Genomic DNA, 18,533 nt, shown 5'->3' on the forward strand with positions numbered 1-18,533 from the left:
TCTAAATTAATTGGAAAATTCACAAATTAAATAAAATCTTTCGTAACATCTACGAATGTTTTGAAAATAGAGCGTTTCGTCGATGTACTTATGAAATATTCTGTTATATTTTGATTTACTATAATTTAATGTTCTATTTTTGTTATAAAAATTATAGTTTAGGAGTAAAGCATAGTTGATTTGAAAATATAACAGAATGTTCTGTAGATACATCTACATAACACTCTATTTTCAAAACCTTGTGTAAATATAATTACTAAAAATTTCATGCAATTGGAATTTTCTCAATTTTGACAAATGAGTGATAGGTGAGAGATTTAAGGGATGAAGTGAGAAACTCTCTAATTTTAAGCAATGTCTTTCAAATATTGTTTTGTGATTATGTCACGGCTAAAATTCTTATATACATGAAAATGTAATACTAAAATTGAAATATGAAATATTTTAAAGATTAAATAAAATTTGAATTCTTATAAATATATTTTTTGAATTTATTTTATGCGTTTTATGTTAAAAGGTTCATACACTTGTTTTTTTTTTTGAATTGTATTTATCATTTGTTTAGGGATACATGTAAACAGTTCATGTTTATTCTTTAAAATAATTATATTTCATTCATGAAGATGGATACAAATGAAGGGATGGCCATTCTTTGAAGAGTATTTTTAATTTTAAGAGTGAACTTATGAAAAATTTGAGATGAGAAACTTTGATATTCTGACATACTTCTTTAGCATGGAGTTTCAAAAGTCCAAAAGGGGATTGTTTATACATCAAAAGAGATATGCTCTTGAGATATTGAAAAGGTGTGAAGTGGAATATTATAATGCTACCATTACACCAGTTGAACTAAGGCTGCAACTGTCAAAGAATGAAGAGGAGCAAAACATAGATCCAACTCAATATAGAAGGTTTAACATTAATCATCAACCAACATTTGTTAGACGATAAGACGGATCTAGAAGAGGGGTTGAATAGATCCCTTAAAAATATGTGCTTCTTAAAGGTGTTTTTAATTAGTGCGAAAGTTCCCGAAATCAAAATCGTCTAAACGATCCGTTATTGGAAGGATCAGATATGCGAAACTGAATGGACTAAAGATGATGAGATTGAATCAATACGTATCCAATTAATCAATCGCCTAAACGATATCTCTGAGTACTTACTACTTTTAATGACTTGTTTAAGATAAATTCAATAGTTTGTGTGTTTGTCAATTTATCAAACACTTGGTGTGCAAAATACACCAAGTTCAATTTTACTTAAGTTGTAGTGGCGATGTTACTAGATAGCAATCAAATTGAATGCTATGAATTTTTAAGATGTTTTTCAATCACTACAACTATGGTAAAACAGGTTCAGCGAACTAAATCACACAAACTTTTGCGCATGAAAATAAACATACGGAAAGGAAAAAACAACACGCGATTTTTTTAGGCAGTTTCCCTTGTCGTCCTCGTATAGGGTACGTTTGCTCCAATTCTAGAATCTAGAATTAGGATATATGATATTAAGTTGCAAAGTTTTTCAAGAGAAGAAATAGTCACCAATACTCAATTTACAATTGTTGAATTATGATATTATGCTTTTCCCTTCCCTTGATTCAAGATGAACCAAGTGTGCCAAACTCTTCGAACAAACCTCCGGTTACCATGCTCTACCCGACAAATTCATAATCTTCAACGGGAGATTCACAAGCGCCTCGGAGGAGGCATGAGGCTCCCCTCGTAATCCATGAAGTTCGTCAGAAAAAACTATGAAACTCGATTAGAACTTATGAATCTCATTGGAAAACCAATTAATTTTGTTGAAAAACTCATAAATCTTTTAAGAATTTCCCTCTAAAAACCCTAAGATTACCCAGATCTCCAAGCATCGAAAAATCATAGAAGTAAAATCCTAATGCTAACATGCAGGAATAAGGAGCGAATTTACTTACTTGGGAACGTAAAGATGGAGAACTGCGACGGAAGGAAATTGCTATAGGAAGAACTTCAGAGCGTGAGAGCAAATGAAGACAGAGCAAAATGAAGAAAACTTGGGAAATGTCTCAAATATTCCTCCTTACCCCTTTTTTATAGCCAAAACCCACACGGGGGAAACGCGAAAGAGGAACATCATTGCCTAGACTCCTAGGCTATCATAGGTCATGATGGCACACTTAATAGTCGTCACGCGTGAGTCACTAGATTCTGACATTTCTCCTTCCCAAGGCAACATTCCCAATTCCTAGACATACTACAAAGCCAATCAAATGCGTCATCTCCCAGAATGCTTGACCACACGCAAGCTCATCGCTCCCCACGAGTGCATTCCCGGAGGACACAGTACAACCGGAGATTCAACTTCTCGACATAACTTACAATTGTTCGAACCATGAGCTTGCACGTAGTTGAGGATATATATTCGACATGGTTCGCCCTACCTCAGAAGAGCTCCCATGTGCCCGAGCTACTATCCTCGACATGTTAGTGAGTATTCCCAAAGATGAAATCGCGAATATCCCTGGCAGTCACCTCGACAAAATTGCAAAACTTTCATCAGGTTGCATGCATATTCAAACCTCCACGGTATTTGGAAGTTACCCTGATCGAGTAAAGTTGTCGTGCAAGACCCACGACGAAAACATGTCTGTCGTCACGGAGCGACCTCATAATCTCCTCGGTTATTCCCGACAAACAGACTGACTCAAAGTCAGTACTCCTTTGAATAGAAGCAATGACTTAGGGGGCTCCTGTTATGGAATTGGCCCGCAAGCAGACCCAATGTCGGTTAGGGCCCAATCCAGCGTAAAGGCCCAATGGAACACTCGCTTCCTTATGACCGTTGGAGAGCTTGTTCCCACATGCCCCATGTAAAACACGTGGCAAATTGCCCATATGCCCCACATAGAGTACATGGTCAACTGCCTAACGGAAGATTCGGTCTTCCTCCTCCGAACACTACGGGCAGTCCATCCAGGATGAGAGTCACGCACTGACTCTGCCTACCACGTAGGATCTAGACAGTCTCCTATTTTCGGCCTCCAATAATCTAGCCCAAAATAGTAGAGCTTGACCCAACGTTGGGGACTATAAATACCCTCTTTTACAAGAGGGTCAGGTAATTCATTCATTCTCACCTTTCACACTTGCTCTCACTTAGAACATTACTTTGGCATCGGAGTGTATTGCAGGTATCCCATCCTCTTCTTTGGACTGACCAGAAGGAAGTTCATAGACCAAGACGATCGTCTGATCCCGATAAGATTAGATAAGTATGTTCATTATATCAAATTTTGTCGTCGAGGAATCAAATTAAAAATAAATTAAAATTATAGGTGTAAAATAAAAAAAAAACTTTGTATAAGAATAAAAATTAAATTATCTACTATTTACATAAAAGTCAAACATTAGTAACTTATCGATGGTTGTGAATTGTGATTAATTGATAATCTAAAGCTTATTTACCGATAATGCATTTCAATTAAATTCTTTACATTTTACCTGATACTTTTGCATTTTTTTAATTATTTGAACTAAAACCACAGCGATTAACAAACTTCATCGCTGCTTTTCTTTCTCTCCACGACATCATCGCGAAGTGAAAACCTCTCTCCCTCTCTCCTCCATTCTACTCTCACCTTCATCCGCATCGCATTACTTGTAACAATCTCTCTCTCTCTCCTTCTCTCTCTCTAGAGTTTTATCTTTTTTGATTTTTTTTGTGACGATTAATATCTTTTTGGCATCACTTTATTTTCAGGTTCAATTCGAATTTAGAGTATGACTAAATCATTGGATCTTCCTCCTAAGGGTGGGTTCAGTTTTGATCTCTGCAGAAGAAATGATATGCTTGAAAAGAAGGGTCTTAAACCCCCTTCTTATTTGAAGACTGGAACCACTATTGTTGGTTTAGTTTTTCAGGTATTAATAGTAATAATAATAATAATGGGTTTTCAATTACTGTTATATGTTGTTTATGTGGTTTGTTAAAAATTCAACCTTGAATAATGGATCCAAAGACTTAGGTCATGTTTGGATAAACAACTTAGTTAAGCACTTATAGCATAAGTACTTATCATTTTAGTGTTTGTGTGTGAGATATGTTTATAAGAAATGATAAATAAAGTTTACTTTTTTTTTTGTATAATCTGTTTTCATTAGCAGTCATGGCGAGCTTGTGAAAATAAGCTGCAATAATTCAGGGACTCGGGGCTTGTTTGGATTGGCTTATTTGAACTTATCTTATGCCATAAGTTTTGTGACACTGTTTAGAAGAGCTTATTAAAACATATTATAGCATTTTTCATAAATTTTTTTGTGCTTCTTTTGTTAGAAAAGTAGCTTATGCAAGCTTTTTTGTAAGTGTTTATTTTGATAGCCGCTGGTGCTCTAAGCTTCAAATAAGCTGTTTATCCAAATAGGCCCTTGTTATAAGTTGTTTTCATAAGCTTTCCCAAATAATCTCATAAGTGCTTATGTAAATAGATAAAATCAAATAAATTAGTCCAAACAAACACGTCCTGAGTTAAATTGGGTGTTGTTGGTAAGAAGGATTTGCTTAGGATGTGTTGTATGTTAAAATGTTATGCTGATTATGCCATGATTGGTTCTAACATTACAGATTATTATGGTAAATGAATGGGTTAGAGAGGTAGGGTATGTTGAAAATCTTTCACTAAAACTTTTTGGACTCAATTATTATTAGCTGTGGAGTAGTATCATCACTCTCTGTCTCTAAAAGATTTGCATGTTGATGCTGAAAATAAATTAGTTCCTCTGTTTATTGATTTCCTTTTTATAAAATGGTCAGCAAATACAGAATTGTACCTTGTGATGTTTGTGATCTTCATGGCTTTCAGCGGAAGAGCGCCTATTCTGCATGATATTTTGGAACTGTTTGTGTTCATGTTCAATTTGTTTAGTTTAATTGAGTGTTGACGTTTCCCCCAAATAAATGTGTCTCAGGATGGTATCATTCTTGGAGCAGATACCAGGGCAACTGAAGGACCCATTGTTGCTGATAAAAATTGTGAGAAAATTCACTATATGGCACCCAATATTTATTGTTGCGGAGCAGGCACTGCTGCTGATACAGAGGCCGTAACAGGTATCTTTCATATTGCGTATTTTGTTCTGCAAATTTTCATTTCGTCCTTTATTAAATGTTGCATTTAGCTACTATTTAGGTTTTGATTTTGTTAATATTGTTAAATCATTAAATATGAGATATTTGTTATTTATTGTAGACATGGTTAGCTCACAACTGCAACTACATCGCTACCATACTGGTCGAGAATCAAGGGTTGTTACAGCACTAACTCTTCTTAAGAGACACCTTTTCAAGTTGAGTATCTGAAGTTCCGTCTGCTTTAAGTGATTTTGCTCCTTGTATCAACCACCGATTCTGACACTTTAAATTATATGCAGTTACCAAGGTCATGTCTCAGCTGCATTAGTTCTTGGTGGGGTTGACATCACTGGACCGCATTTACATACTGTTAGTTCATTGTTTAAACTTTTCTTTGGTACATGAAGTTTTCTTGTTTAGAAGGGATATAGTTGGATTTCTCATGACTATTTGAGTTCATCATTTGCAGATCTATCCACATGGGTCAACTGACACCCTTCCGTTTGCTACTATGGGATCTGGTTCACTTGCTGCGATGTCTGTATTTGAGTCTAAATACAAGGAAAGTTTGAGTGTAAGTAAGCATATTGAAGCAAAGAAATCGTGTCTGCTTATATTCTTTCAGCTATTAATATGTTTACATTACATTCCTTTTTAAAATGATTAAATGAAACTAATGTCAATTCACTGTCTAGATATAAAGATGTACTCCCACAAAACTTGAATATAAACAAAAAAAGACCTTATTCAAGACAACTGAAATATGAAGATTTTCTACCATAAGTTAAGGGTTGTTCAAGAAATGTATTTCATGTGTTTTTTCATTTTTATATGAATTCAAGAAAATTAAATTAATGTAACTAACATCCTCAATATGTGTATAGGTAGTTAATTTTGATTATAGTTTAGTACAGAGGGAGTATAATATAATTGTTTAATTGATGCTGTTGGTGTTTGTAATTTCATTCATGTCTTGATTTTTTAATTGGATAGATATTTTAATTTTCCATGAACATTTAATCCGGTGTGTTGCAGAGAGATGAAGGAATTAAGATTGTTGTTGAGGCGATATGTGCTGGTATATTCAATGACTTGGGAAGTGGAAGTAATGTTGATGTTTGTGTCATAACCAAGGTTAGTGCCTTGATGCCCAATCCTACATGTTGTTTTAGGGGATGCATATAAATCTAAGTTAAGTACTAATTCTTTGTTAATGCTGCACAGGGACATAAGGAATATCTAAGGAATCACCTCCAACCAAATCCTCGTACTTTTGTTAATCCAAGAGGCTTTACCTTTTCCAAAAAGACAGGTTTATTGCAAACTTGACTTATTTTTTTATTCTTGAGACTGCCATAAAACTATATTGTTTTGCTTATCATTGTGCGTCCATATTTTGCAATCATATTGGCATGACATATTATGTCACCCTTCAAGAAATATTATGATGATTCACGGAACATGGTGCTGTGAATTAGATAATTGTTGAAATTATGGAATGTCAATTCAACGCAATATTATCAATCTTAGATAGTCGAATACAAACAACCCCAAAAAACGCTATAGCTGGATAGCATAATGCATGATGACTGCTTTTATAATTTCTTAATACAATTTATAGACTTTATAAGTAAAATAAAAACTCAACGACTAGCTTTGACTGACTAGCAAGGGTGAAAATGGAAGCAAGAATGAAACAGGAGAAACCCTAATGCTGTTTTGGTGTTTTAAAATTGCAAAGTTCCTAAAATACCCAATCAAAAGCCCTCATAACCTTTAAACTTTAAGGGTTTTTCTGGAATTTTCAATTTTCATTAAAAGGTGGGTTGCTATATTGCTTTGGCAGCCGCTACGCCTACACCAAACATCTCTACTCCTGCTTGTCCTATAGTGGCAAGGGGCCGCTGTGCATTATTGACTATGCTGCTTTAACCTGTCAATATTTTTTGTCATGTTGTCTGGATATCATATTTTGCTACTCTTGTTTTACTAGTAGAAGAAATACATACAATGCATATATTAAGAAGACATGCAAGGAAAGCAGGGATTTAGGGTATGGTATGAAGCTTAGATACTTGATACAGCATGAATAAGATACGACACAGATACAGGGTTATGAGAAATTATTGTTCACCTAAAAAAAGAAGAAAAAAAATTATAAGCTGCCTGGATACACTGACTCAACTGTTAAACTGAACCAATTACGGAGTTAACTGTCAATAACCACATCTAAATAGCTGAGGGGGATACACTATACAGTGTGCATCTCTAATATATGTCCCTCATGGTATTCTCTAACGTACCCCCTTAAGGTTAAGGTGGTTGTCTAGTAGGGTGAAAATCAAGTACCCGAGTTTATATCCTCTAAAAGTAGATATCTTGTTGGAGACAAGGCTTTAATTAACAGAGCTAACACAGCCTTTACAATGGAATGCTTAACACCTTCAAACTCTTTTGAGGACCTGTTCTTGAACAAATAAAAGATTCTATATGTTTTCTGATTGCTTGTAGAATGAGTATGTAAAAGAGCCACAGGAAAACTTTGCATGTGTAGTCAAACCTATGTTGGTGAAACTCCTAGTCCTTGCCATTAACCAGGGTTTGTACTGATTTATCTCCTATTTAAAAGAAGTCATGCCTTTTGCTATTTATCATCTTATACTAACTATCATTTTCATCTCCCACATTCTCATTCTCATTCTCATTATCTAAAAATGCTTAGCTTCCAAGTCTTGTATCAAAACACAACTTTGCCAATTTAAGAAGTCCACTGCCATTATCAAGGAGATTGTGCACATCTCATTTAGTATATCCTGTGTCCTAGACAAAAGACAAGGCTTCCTATAACCGAATTCCTTCTAGGAGATATTTTGTTTCTCCAAATAAAATGAAAAAAGGAGGTATACTAAAACTCAGCTTATGAAGGACGATGTTGTTTAAGAAAATTTAAAACAAGTTTTTGGAGTTATATTCGAAATATAAATGTTATGCCTAAGATACTCCTTGGGTTAATAGTTTTACAAAAATAAATGAAAAACTTAGCAAAATGGAGTATCTGGCTTCATAGAAGAGAAAATGTGTATGACAATAATTTTTTCATCCGGTTACATTCACGATTTGTGATATCACTTAAACAATTTCATTAACTATTTAAATCAAACATAGTAACAATAATTTAACAATAATTGCAGGTATGACTTGTTAAATCTTATATTTTGTGAGTCTTGTATAGTTTAACCCTAGATGATAGATATGCATGACATTATCTAAACATAGTAAACTTTACCGAGACTTTGAGAAGGTAAATCAGACATTGATATAGTTTGCCCCTTCTGCATCTCAACTTATTCTGCCTCCCTGTTTTTGCTGATTAAATATAATAGAGTGCATTCCTATTAATTTTTATATATATATATATATATATATATATATATATATATATATATATATATATATATATATATATATATATATATATATATATAATATTTATATTTATATCTGTTACAGAGGTTCTCTCAACAAAAGTTACACCATTGAAGGAGAAGGTTGAAGTAATTGAAGGAGATGCTATGGAAGAGTAGCAAAATTGGTAGAGTCCGAAACTTGATTAGTGCAATGTTTGTGATATTGATAATTGTAATTTCAGAAGTTTGGTTGAATCTGAATCTTGGTTTTCTTTTGCCACCTAATTCTGGCACAAGTGGTTGGTGCACACTGTGTGAGTGTTGTAAACTGCAGGATACCAAGTTTGATTCTCACTGATATAAAAAGAAGATTTTTATTTACCTATAAATGATTTGGATTTCATTAGATTGTTGCAAGTTTTTTTTTTTTAATGATAAAATATTGTTATAAGGTATTTACCAGAGATTTCATCGTTTGGAGGTCTATTTGTTTCCAGTTTTGGCTATAAATATGCTTAACACGAAGAAGAAAGAAATAACAAATTATATGTAGTAAGATGATTGAATTGTGTGGATTCAAGAAATGCCGCTTCCAAAATATCGAAGCAAAGTTGATCTTCCGATTATGGATTTTTAAAAATGGTTAACTGAATGATTTTCGAGTGCATTGCACCATACAAAGTTTAAACAATTAAAATGATTAATAACCGGAATCACTTATTTCAAACATTCTGGTTAACTAAATTGATTTAAAAAACCAATTAATATTTTTAAACTGTTTTACTAAAATAATATTTTTACAATTTTTCAACCAGAATAATAAAATTAGAAAAATGAAATATTTCATTCTAGGAATTTAAAAAAAACCAATTTTTACTGAGACTCGAGCAGGTTCAGGTGTTTCAGGAAAGTTATGACTGGAACTCAGAGTCAGATTCATTTATGCTTTTCCCATGAAGTTGGACTCTTCATATCCAAGATTGTCTAAAATTTATTGGGGTTAGCCTCGATTCCCCTATGGGTTAGCATGAAATCTAGGAATTTTCCTGCTAGAACGTCGAAAGTGCATTTGTCCCGGTTGAGCCTCATGTTGAATTTTCGGAGTGACTCGGATGTTTCCTTCACGTCGGCCTCGTGATCTCGGCCTTCGGGCATTTTGATCACCATGTGGTCCACGTATACTTTCAGATTCCTACCAATTTGAGATGAAAAAACTGTATCCATCAAACGTTGACAGGTAGCCCCGACGTTCTTGAGGCCGAATGGCATGACCTCATAATAGTAATTGCTGCGACTTGTCATAAAAGCGGTTTTGGGGGCATCCCCTGGACTCATGCGTATCTGGTTGTACCCGGAGTACGCGTCCATGAAACTGAGCAGTCGGAACCTTGAAGAAGTGTCTATTAACCGGTCGATGTGCGGGAGGTGATAAGGATCTTTGGGGAAAACTTTGTCCAGATCCGTGAAGCGCACATGCGCCACTTGCCTGTCTTCTTCTTGACCATCACCACATTGGACAGCCAGGTCGAATATTTGATTTCCTTGTTGAATCCGGCTTTGAGCAGTTTTCATACTTCTTCCGCAATGGCTTGTTCCTTTTCTCCTCCCATCTTTCGTTTTCTCTGTGCGACGGTTTTGAAGGTCGGGTCGATGACCAGCTGGTGACACATGATCTCGGGATCGATACCTGGCATGTCGGAAGGTTTCCATGCGAATAGATCCAGGTTTTTCTAGAGGATTTGTATGATCCCTAACTCTTCGTCAGGAGCCATGCCGGATTCTATCTGTGTCGTCTGGAATGCCTTTGGGCCGATTTGTATCGATTTTACTTCTACGATTGGCGTGAGACTGTCTGGTGCTGGATCTTCCCTGGGATCAAGGTCGATCATGTGAACATTCAGCAGGTTGACTTCCCCGGAGTGGCCCGGGGTCTTCTTTTTTAGTTTCAGACTATCATTGTAACATTTGCGAGCCAGGCCTTGGTCGCCTCTCACTACTCCAACTTCCCCGTTGCTCAGGGGGTATTTCATGGTTAGGTACATTGTGGATAATGCGGCCTCTAAGGCGTTGAACGGGGAAGCCGCGTTTACGATGAGGTATCTTACTTTTACTAATTTAGCGTTATGCCCGCTTCCAAACACTGTCACAATTGGCATGTGGCCTAGAACCTGTACTTATTCGCTTGAGAATCCGCCAAGTGTTCCTTTGAAGGCAAGCATCTCAGAGGTATCCATTCCCATGCCCTTAAAGCGTTCCAGTGCAAGACATCAACAGAACTACCGGGGTCGACAAGTACTCTCTTGACACTCCAGTCATTGATGTAAACCTTAATGACCATTGGATCATTTTCATGCTCTAGTACTCCTATGTAATCCTTCTTTGAGAAGCTTACTGAAATTGATGTAACGACCCCAGCCTCCGAGGTGTCGACCTGGGAAACGCTCATCACTAGACGTTTGTAACGTTTCCGGGCTTAGCTAGTTTTCTCGCCTCCCGCAAACCTTCTGGCGATGGTGTTCAGGGTGTGCTGGGATATGCGGGTCTCGTGGATTCCTTCAGCGGACTTGTCTTTTTTGAGTTGCGACTTGCTTGTGTCAGGATCCTTCCGTTCCAGACTCCTTTTTCTTGACGGCGCTGGTCCTTCTTCCTTTACGTATGCCGACAATTTGCCGCGCTGTATTAAAGCCTCGATTTCTCTTTTAAGCTGTCGCCCAGACTGATAGTGACCGAGACGGTCTGGCTATCATCCCCAAGTGATCGACCTCCCTCAGGATGTCACTCCTCCCGTGTTAGAACAAGATTGGGATCTATGTTCAAAATCTGGTTTTGATGATAACAAAAATATATTTTGTTAGTAATAATTTTATTACTAATGATTTCATTGAGTATGTAGATGTTAAGTTAAAAGCCTTATACGACATTCATCAGAAACAAACATATTGACTGTATCAGAAATTGGCTTAAAAACTGAAGAATGCAAAAAGGATTAGAAATATCAGATGCATGAAGTCTCAAAACAACAAGAAGATCACAAAAATGAAACATCGTTAAATAATCAGATGTTTTGATTGAAAGCAAGTTCAACGATTAGAGTCAGAAGATCATAAGTCATCAAAGAAACAAAAGCTCGATATTACAAAGAAAAATAAGCTTCCTCAAAAGAACAAGCAACATCAACATTCACAAGCAATTCCAACAAAAGATATTTTGACCTAGTGATCAGAAACTTATAAGAACATCGTAAATTGCTCCAATTAAGTCACATGCAAGAAATCACGGTACTTAAAGTAAAGACAAAATTATGACATTATTTTGGTCTACATCTTGGAAGAGTGAAAGAAGACATGCCACCAATAACGCCAGCAATAGTAACCATCTTGGAAGAACAAAATTGAAGAAGACACGTCACAAACACCAATGATAAGATTTGCCTTGGAAATAGGTATTTACTGATTCAATCTATACCAAGCATTAAATGCTATGTTCAAATATGGTTCAACGGTTATGTTCCAACGATAATATACCAGAATTCTATATAAAGAGCAGAACCTTGAAAGTGAAAAACAGTGTGTGTGCAAGCATGAGAGCGTAAGAAAAATAAATGCACAGTAAGAGGCAACATACATAAAGTGTGTGATAAGAAAAACAAGAGTGTTGACATACACAACATAAGCCTATGAGAAGAAAATCTTAAGTGAGAAATAGAAAAGTCTGCATATTACGCAATATGCTTCAATGGAGTAATGAGAGTTTGAAATATATCTGAGAGAGATCCAAAAATACATGATCTGTCCAAATAATATCCACATTGAATGACTAAAGAAACTGAATACACTGAGTTGTTGCTCTATAGTGTTTCATGTGTACTTAAGTTCATTAATGTGTTGCTAGCTGTAACAAGCTCCATGATCAGTATCGAAGAAGAAGATGAAGATCAATGCACTAGAAGCAATTAACACAAGAGGTGTTGCTTTTAATCCGCTTACCAAACAAAGAGGATAAGATCTCATCCTGAAGACAAAGCCAAGAAGACTACAAGGTATTTTTAATTCTTGCGGGTAGCTTGTTTAGGAGTTTCTAGGATTGATGAATGTTATATCTTGCTGAGATCACTGAAAAATTCATCATCTAGGGTTAGTCACTCGCTGGAAGCTTGTGCGGATGGTCAGTCACAAGTAGGTTGCTTGTGTAGTTGTAATCAAGATTGATTATAGTGGATTAAGTCCTCTACAGAAAGAGGCAAAATCACCTGAGGAGGGTAGACTGAAGGTAGCCTTGTTGAGAAGGTGAACCAGGATAAAAATGAATGTGTTTTTTACTTTTTGAACCTTCATTTAACTCAAAATTTCCATGCAGTTCTTATTCAGAATTATGCTTAACAAAGTCAGAAGTTCTAATGAAGAAAAGAAACTAAATGAATGTATGTCTCATGGTTTTAATTTCTACCTAATTTAATCTTTTGATTTTTACACCTTCGCCTAACTTTCTTCTATTTTCACTTCATTACCATTTATTTCTCATGGTTTTAATTTCTACCCCAAACTCTATAATTTTTTATTTTTTAAATTATTTAATTCATGAAAATTATAATAAATCTCAACAATTCCCAACAAAATCATATAATGCAAGCAAAGCATATCAACATCCAATTAAATTAAAATAAAGTATTTTAACTCAACTAGAATAATTAAATAAGCTGAACGGGATATTACAAGTCCTCCCTCGGGCGAGTGAGAATGAGAGGAGACGTGAAGAATGCCTTTACCTTCGAGAAAACCTCCTCGCATTCTATTGTCCACTTTAATTTATCTTTATTCTTTAGTACGGGAAAGAAAAGAAAAGCCTTGTTTCCTGCTAGGCATGACAACAAAATACATACCCGCGGCTGGTATCCATCCGAACCTGCCCTAAAATAGACGAAGAAAACCCGGTTTGATTGGGTTTGGATTCAGTTTTTTGCGATTACAAAATATGTGATGGGTCGAATAATGGGGACACTAGTACCCATCGCGAACCGCCCCGTTTATTTCATCATGTACATTATTATTTATTTTGATAATTTTTATTATATATTTTGATAATTTAGAATATTAAATATGTGATCAATGTTTTGATAGTTTGATTTGTATTTATTATTTAAAATATCTGAAATGCATGTATGGCAATTTTTGAAATTTTTTTATTTTATTATTTATAATGTAATTTGATTTTGGAAAAAATAAGTATTCTTATTTAAAAAAATTTAATTTTACTAAATGGATGTTGGTGGGGCGGAGATACTGTAGCGGGGAAAATCTGATATCGAAGCCATAGGATTGACTCGAATCAATATTCCGTTTGAAATCGCCACCGCGCTTTATTTTTTCAAAGGAAAAGGGAAAAGAACGTAAAACCCCAAAGTTTTGTTTTTAGAAAAAAACAAGAAAGAGATCTCAGGTACGGGTGTTGATTATATGAGGGGAAGGTTTTAAGCACCCCTCATATCTGTGGTATTCCACAGGAACCTTTTTGAAAATCTGTGTCGTGTGTGCTAAAAAGAGTTTGTTTTATTTTTAAAATAAGCTCGGCAAAGCGTTAAGCTTTGGGCCTACATACCTCCTCGGTGCAATGGAGAAGTCAGAGCTAATGTAGTTCCGCTTAAAGGGAAAAACGTTTTTAAAAAAACGAATAAACACTCTATTGTCGTCGGAGAGAAATACTCAGCCATTGATCTTGAGCATGAGAACAAACGAGTTCTTTGATTCGCAAATGAAAGAAGGGCTCCAACTCGGATAAAATCGACGAGTATGCCACTAGCTCTCTCACGCGGAAAAGATCTCATTATATCAATCAATTTCAAAATCGTGGGGTATAACCACTTGTTTCGACAATTAACGGTGTCTAAACTTTGAAGAAAAAGGCCACTAAGGGCAAAAGATATTTTTAAGAAAAGGTTTTGAAAAGATTGCAAACATAAGAATATTTTGGAAAAAGGGAGAAGATTTTGAAAATTTAAGAAGTGGGAGGAGATGAAGAGGCTAACCTAGTGCATAAAATAAAAGCTAAGGAAAGAAACGGTCTAACCGAAATAAGAAGCCAACACTTGACATTAAGAGTCAAGGTAGTTTTCCCGTCCTTTGGAATTATCAATACCAACACATTAACACTTGGGGATCCAGATGAACTTATTATCTTAGCACCACTTTGCATTAAGCACATTAAGATTCTGACGAAAATCGGGCAGAGTAACGGCTATTTTCGGGTAAAATCCTTATCTCAATGCCTTGGAATTTACCATCAAGGGCTTTCAAGGAAATACCTGCACATACAAACAGACAACAATCCAATGCCAGACAGACAGAACAACAGCAGAGTAACAACAGAATAAGGGTCCAGAGGCACTAAGTCCATAAGTCCGAATCTCCAAAATGCTAGGGATAGTAACCGATAGTCCAAAGAGATCCTTATGTGTTTTTTAGATTTTTGTTGTTTATTAGTGTTTTAGCATAAAAGTAAAGTATGGTCCAAGTGGACAAAGAGAAAATAGCGGAAACATAAACATATGTCCAAGTGGACAAAGCGAAAATAGCGGAATGTAAATATGATGAAATGATAAAATAAAGCGATAAAGCGAGAAATATAAAGAGCAATATAATAAAAGTGCGGAAATTAAAGTCAATTGTTAGATGTTAAAGATAACCATCTTGAAACTTGTCAAATATGTTATCAAAGTTAGTAATGAAGATCGATGGTGAGTGAAGGATGTACTCGGATTTAAAGTCAACGGAAACTTATCAGAAGCTTGATAAAATCATAGCGACTACACGATAAATTTCCATAAGTCATAAATCAACCGCATACAATTCTCTTCCATATTTGATCTTTTATCGAGTCGGGACAAATGTAGGAGAACTCTCCATGTATCAAGATCTTCAATCAAAAGAAATAAGAAGGAGAAGAAGAAATGATCTAGTCTTTATCAAGAATCCATAGAATTCTCAAGATATTAAGACTTTCATCGATCAAAAGAAAACAAGAAGAAAGAGATAAGAATGGAAACATAAATTGATCTAGTCTTTATTAAGAATCCATAGAATTCTCAAGATATTAAGACTTTCATCGATCAAAAGAAAATGAGATGAAAATAAGAATGAAGACATAAATTGATCTAGTCTTTATCAAGAATCCATAGAATTCTCAAGATATTAAGACTTTCATCGATCAAAAGAAAATAAGATGAAAAGATAAGAATGAAAACAAATTGATCTAGTCTTCATCAAGAATCCATAGAATTCTCAAGATATTAAGACTTTCATCGATCAAAAGAAAATAAGATGAAAAGATAAGAATGAAAACAAATTGATCTAGTCTTCATCAAGAATCCATAGAATTCTCAAGATGTCAAGACTTTCATCGATCAAAAGAAAGATAAGATGAAAATAAGAATGAAAACATAAAAGATAATCAACTCACACTATCATTAATATCATTCATCCATTTTGGTGGATTAGGTCATTTCAAACCTATCAACACCCTAGATCCAATGATATTAATGAAGTGGAGGAAGAAGGAAGCCAAAACAAGCACAAAAAAGGCAAAAAGCCACATTCTGCCTGCTGGAAATCGATTTCATGCAGGGGGAAATCGATTTCCATAGTGCAGTTTTCAAGAAAAACAAGTTACGTTCAGCAGGAAATCGATTTCAGCCTTAAGGAAATCGATTTCCTCAGTGTAAATTTCAGCAAAACAGCATTTAAAGGCATGAAACTTGACTTGAACAAATATACAAACACCTTACGATCACACATTAATTGGAGCACGAATTTTCCATCAAATTACCATCAAATAGCACCAATATAGCATCAAAGATGCATTGAACACAAGCAACAAAGAATCACATTATGATATACAAAAAGGATGAAGAAAATTACCAAATCTTGAACAAAACTTAGATCTACTTCAAGAATCACCAACACAAATCTTGATCTCTCAACAATTGAAGAAAAAAGAATGAAATGGATGGTGGCTTAGCTCAAAGTTTGTGAGGTTCAAGGTGTGACTCACAAACTTTATGAAAGAAAAAGAGCTTTGGTGAATTTGGTAAGGATGAGGAGAGAAATTGCAAGGGATTTTTTGGCTCTCAAAGCTTGTGAAATGAGAGAGTAGTGGGCTCTATTTATAGGATGAGATCAAGAGTAGTGGTAGTTTGGTCTTTTTGCATTTGGTAATTAGCTTGTGTTTAATTGGTGATTAAAGTGGCATTTAAATGGTAAGAAATGGTAAAATGAGGTTTAAGTGGGTTTAATGAAAGGGTTAATTTTGATGAGGTGGAAAATTGGTAAAATGATAAAAAATGATCAAAGAAAAAGGTGCCAAAATGATGTCAAGCTTCCCTCATATTTTTTTGAATTTCGCCTTAAGGAAATAGATTTCCCCAGGAGTGAAATCGATTTCACTCTGTTCCAGAAGAGAATTTGGCGCAAAATACACTAGGGAAATCGATTTACCCAAGAGGGAAATCGATTTCATGCTGTCCAGAATGTGATTTTGTTGAAGATTGCTGCAGGGAAATCGATTTACCCAGTAGGGAAATCGATTTCATCAGTCAAAAATGTGAAAAATGCCTTGTTTATTGCATGTCTTGGCTTGGTACCTACAAAACAAAAGCCTACAAAGAAACAAAGCAATGTTTTTGGTATTTGAGTTAGTATAATATGCATACAAGATAAACAATCATTGGTGCTTGATGGTCCCTCTTATTGATGAGGTGAGTGCAACACCATAAACAAAACTTCCAAGTGAAGCTCTTGATTAGTGATTGAGATATGAATGATGTAGGATCTTAGGGTCAAAAATTGGGGTATGACAGATACCTAAACCCAACTCGAACCTGTTTGGGTCGTGTTTGAGTTTTAATTCTCCATCCCCGTTTCAGTTTGAGGCGAGGAACGAGAATTGTTTGGGGATTCAGGTTTTGATTTAGGGGAGGTAATAACCATCCCCGACCGCCCCTTTTCCATGCCTATTGCTTGCAAATTATAGGAAATGAGATACGGCGACAAGGCGACCTGTAGGCTAATGCATTTCTTTGACGTTGATGGGTGATAAGTGCCAAAATGTAGTTATTTTGTGTATGTAAATAATGGCACTTATCGATACTTGTTGTTAATACCGTTTGAATAATTCTCCGTTTTTGTGTAATTTTGTATACTTTGTGTTTTGTTATGTTTTCGTGTAAATATGTACCGTTTGATGGTTTTAATGTATTTTGTAGGTGTTATAGCGTATTTATAGCCTTGAGAAATAAAGTGTCGAAGACACGGCTGCAGACGCAAGTTTTGGAATAAAGGAAGATTTTTCTGGTGTATTACGCTACACACGCTGGTGGGCGCATCGCTCGGTCTGGGAGCTGAAGAGCTTGGTTTGGCAGAATGTTGGGCGTATCGTGCAGTCTTGAGGGTGCATCGCGCAATCTGGCGGTTTAAATAAAATAAAGGACAGCGCGCGTCGCGCGCTATAGTGCGTGTCGCGCGCTCTGCGATATCAATTTTTTTGTATAAATAGATAAAATCTGATTTGCTTAGGCTTTATCATCTCTTCTTTGAAAAATTTGAGCTCTGATCCATTCTTTGGAGTTTAGATATTCAAGCAACACTATTGGGTGGTTCCTCATGTCGATTGAACGCTGGTGGTCTCAGATTATGCCGACAACATGAGAAGTTTTCATTTGTTCTTCTTCTTCTTCCCTGTGACCCATTCCAATGGTGGGGTTTGTATGTATATTTTTCTTCTCTTGTATGTATATTTGTTGATCTTGGGACCATTTATATATTTGCTTTACAAATCATCATTGTTGTTGTTCTTTATCTTTTTGCTTAAATGCTCTGGATTTATGTTGTTGTAGAAATAGACATCATAGATCTTGATTAGGAATGATAACTATTAGTTTCTGAAATGTAGAAATAGATTTGTAGCTAATAATCGTAATGGGTATCGAGTTTAATGCCTCAGTGTTGTTTGTGTCAGTGGAGAAAT

General features: G+C 35.5%; 1 protein-coding gene across 1 annotated transcript; it reads left to right on the plus strand.

The window, feature by feature from the left end:
• Positions 1–3,492: 3,492 nt before the first annotated feature.
• On the plus strand, positions 3,493–8,900 carry LOC131609100 (proteasome subunit beta type-7-B-like). Its single transcript, XM_058880749.1, has 9 exons — positions 3,493–3,644; positions 3,745–3,905; positions 4,950–5,091; positions 5,231–5,327; positions 5,412–5,481; positions 5,582–5,686; positions 6,148–6,246; positions 6,337–6,424; positions 8,623–8,900. The coding sequence occupies exons 2-9, from the start codon at positions 3,765–3,767 to the stop codon at positions 8,694–8,696; spliced, it is 816 nt and encodes a 271-aa protein (XP_058736732.1). The 5' UTR covers positions 3,493–3,644; positions 3,745–3,764; the 3' UTR covers positions 8,697–8,900.
• Positions 8,901–18,533: the final 9,633 nt, after the last annotated feature.

This window comes from Vicia villosa, linkage group LG6, assembly GCF_029867415.1.
Source record: "Vicia villosa cultivar HV-30 ecotype Madison, WI linkage group LG6, Vvil1.0, whole genome shotgun sequence".
Lineage (NCBI taxonomy): Eukaryota > Viridiplantae > Streptophyta > Magnoliopsida > Fabales > Fabaceae > Vicia > Vicia villosa.

Excerpts from the sequence above, each read along its gene's own strand:
- LOC131609100 (XM_058880749.1), top strand. The coding sequence starts at position 3,765 with ATGACTAAATCATTGGATCTTCCTCCTAAGGGTGGGTTCAGTTTTGAT. Across the intron at positions 5,482-5,581 it reads CTGGACCGCATTTACATACT|ATCTATCCACATGGGTCAAC; the intron begins GTTAGTTCATTG and ends CATCATTTGCAG. Across the intron at positions 6,425-8,622 it reads TACCTTTTCCAAAAAGACAG|AGGTTCTCTCAACAAAAGTT; the intron begins GTTTATTGCAAA and ends TATCTGTTACAG.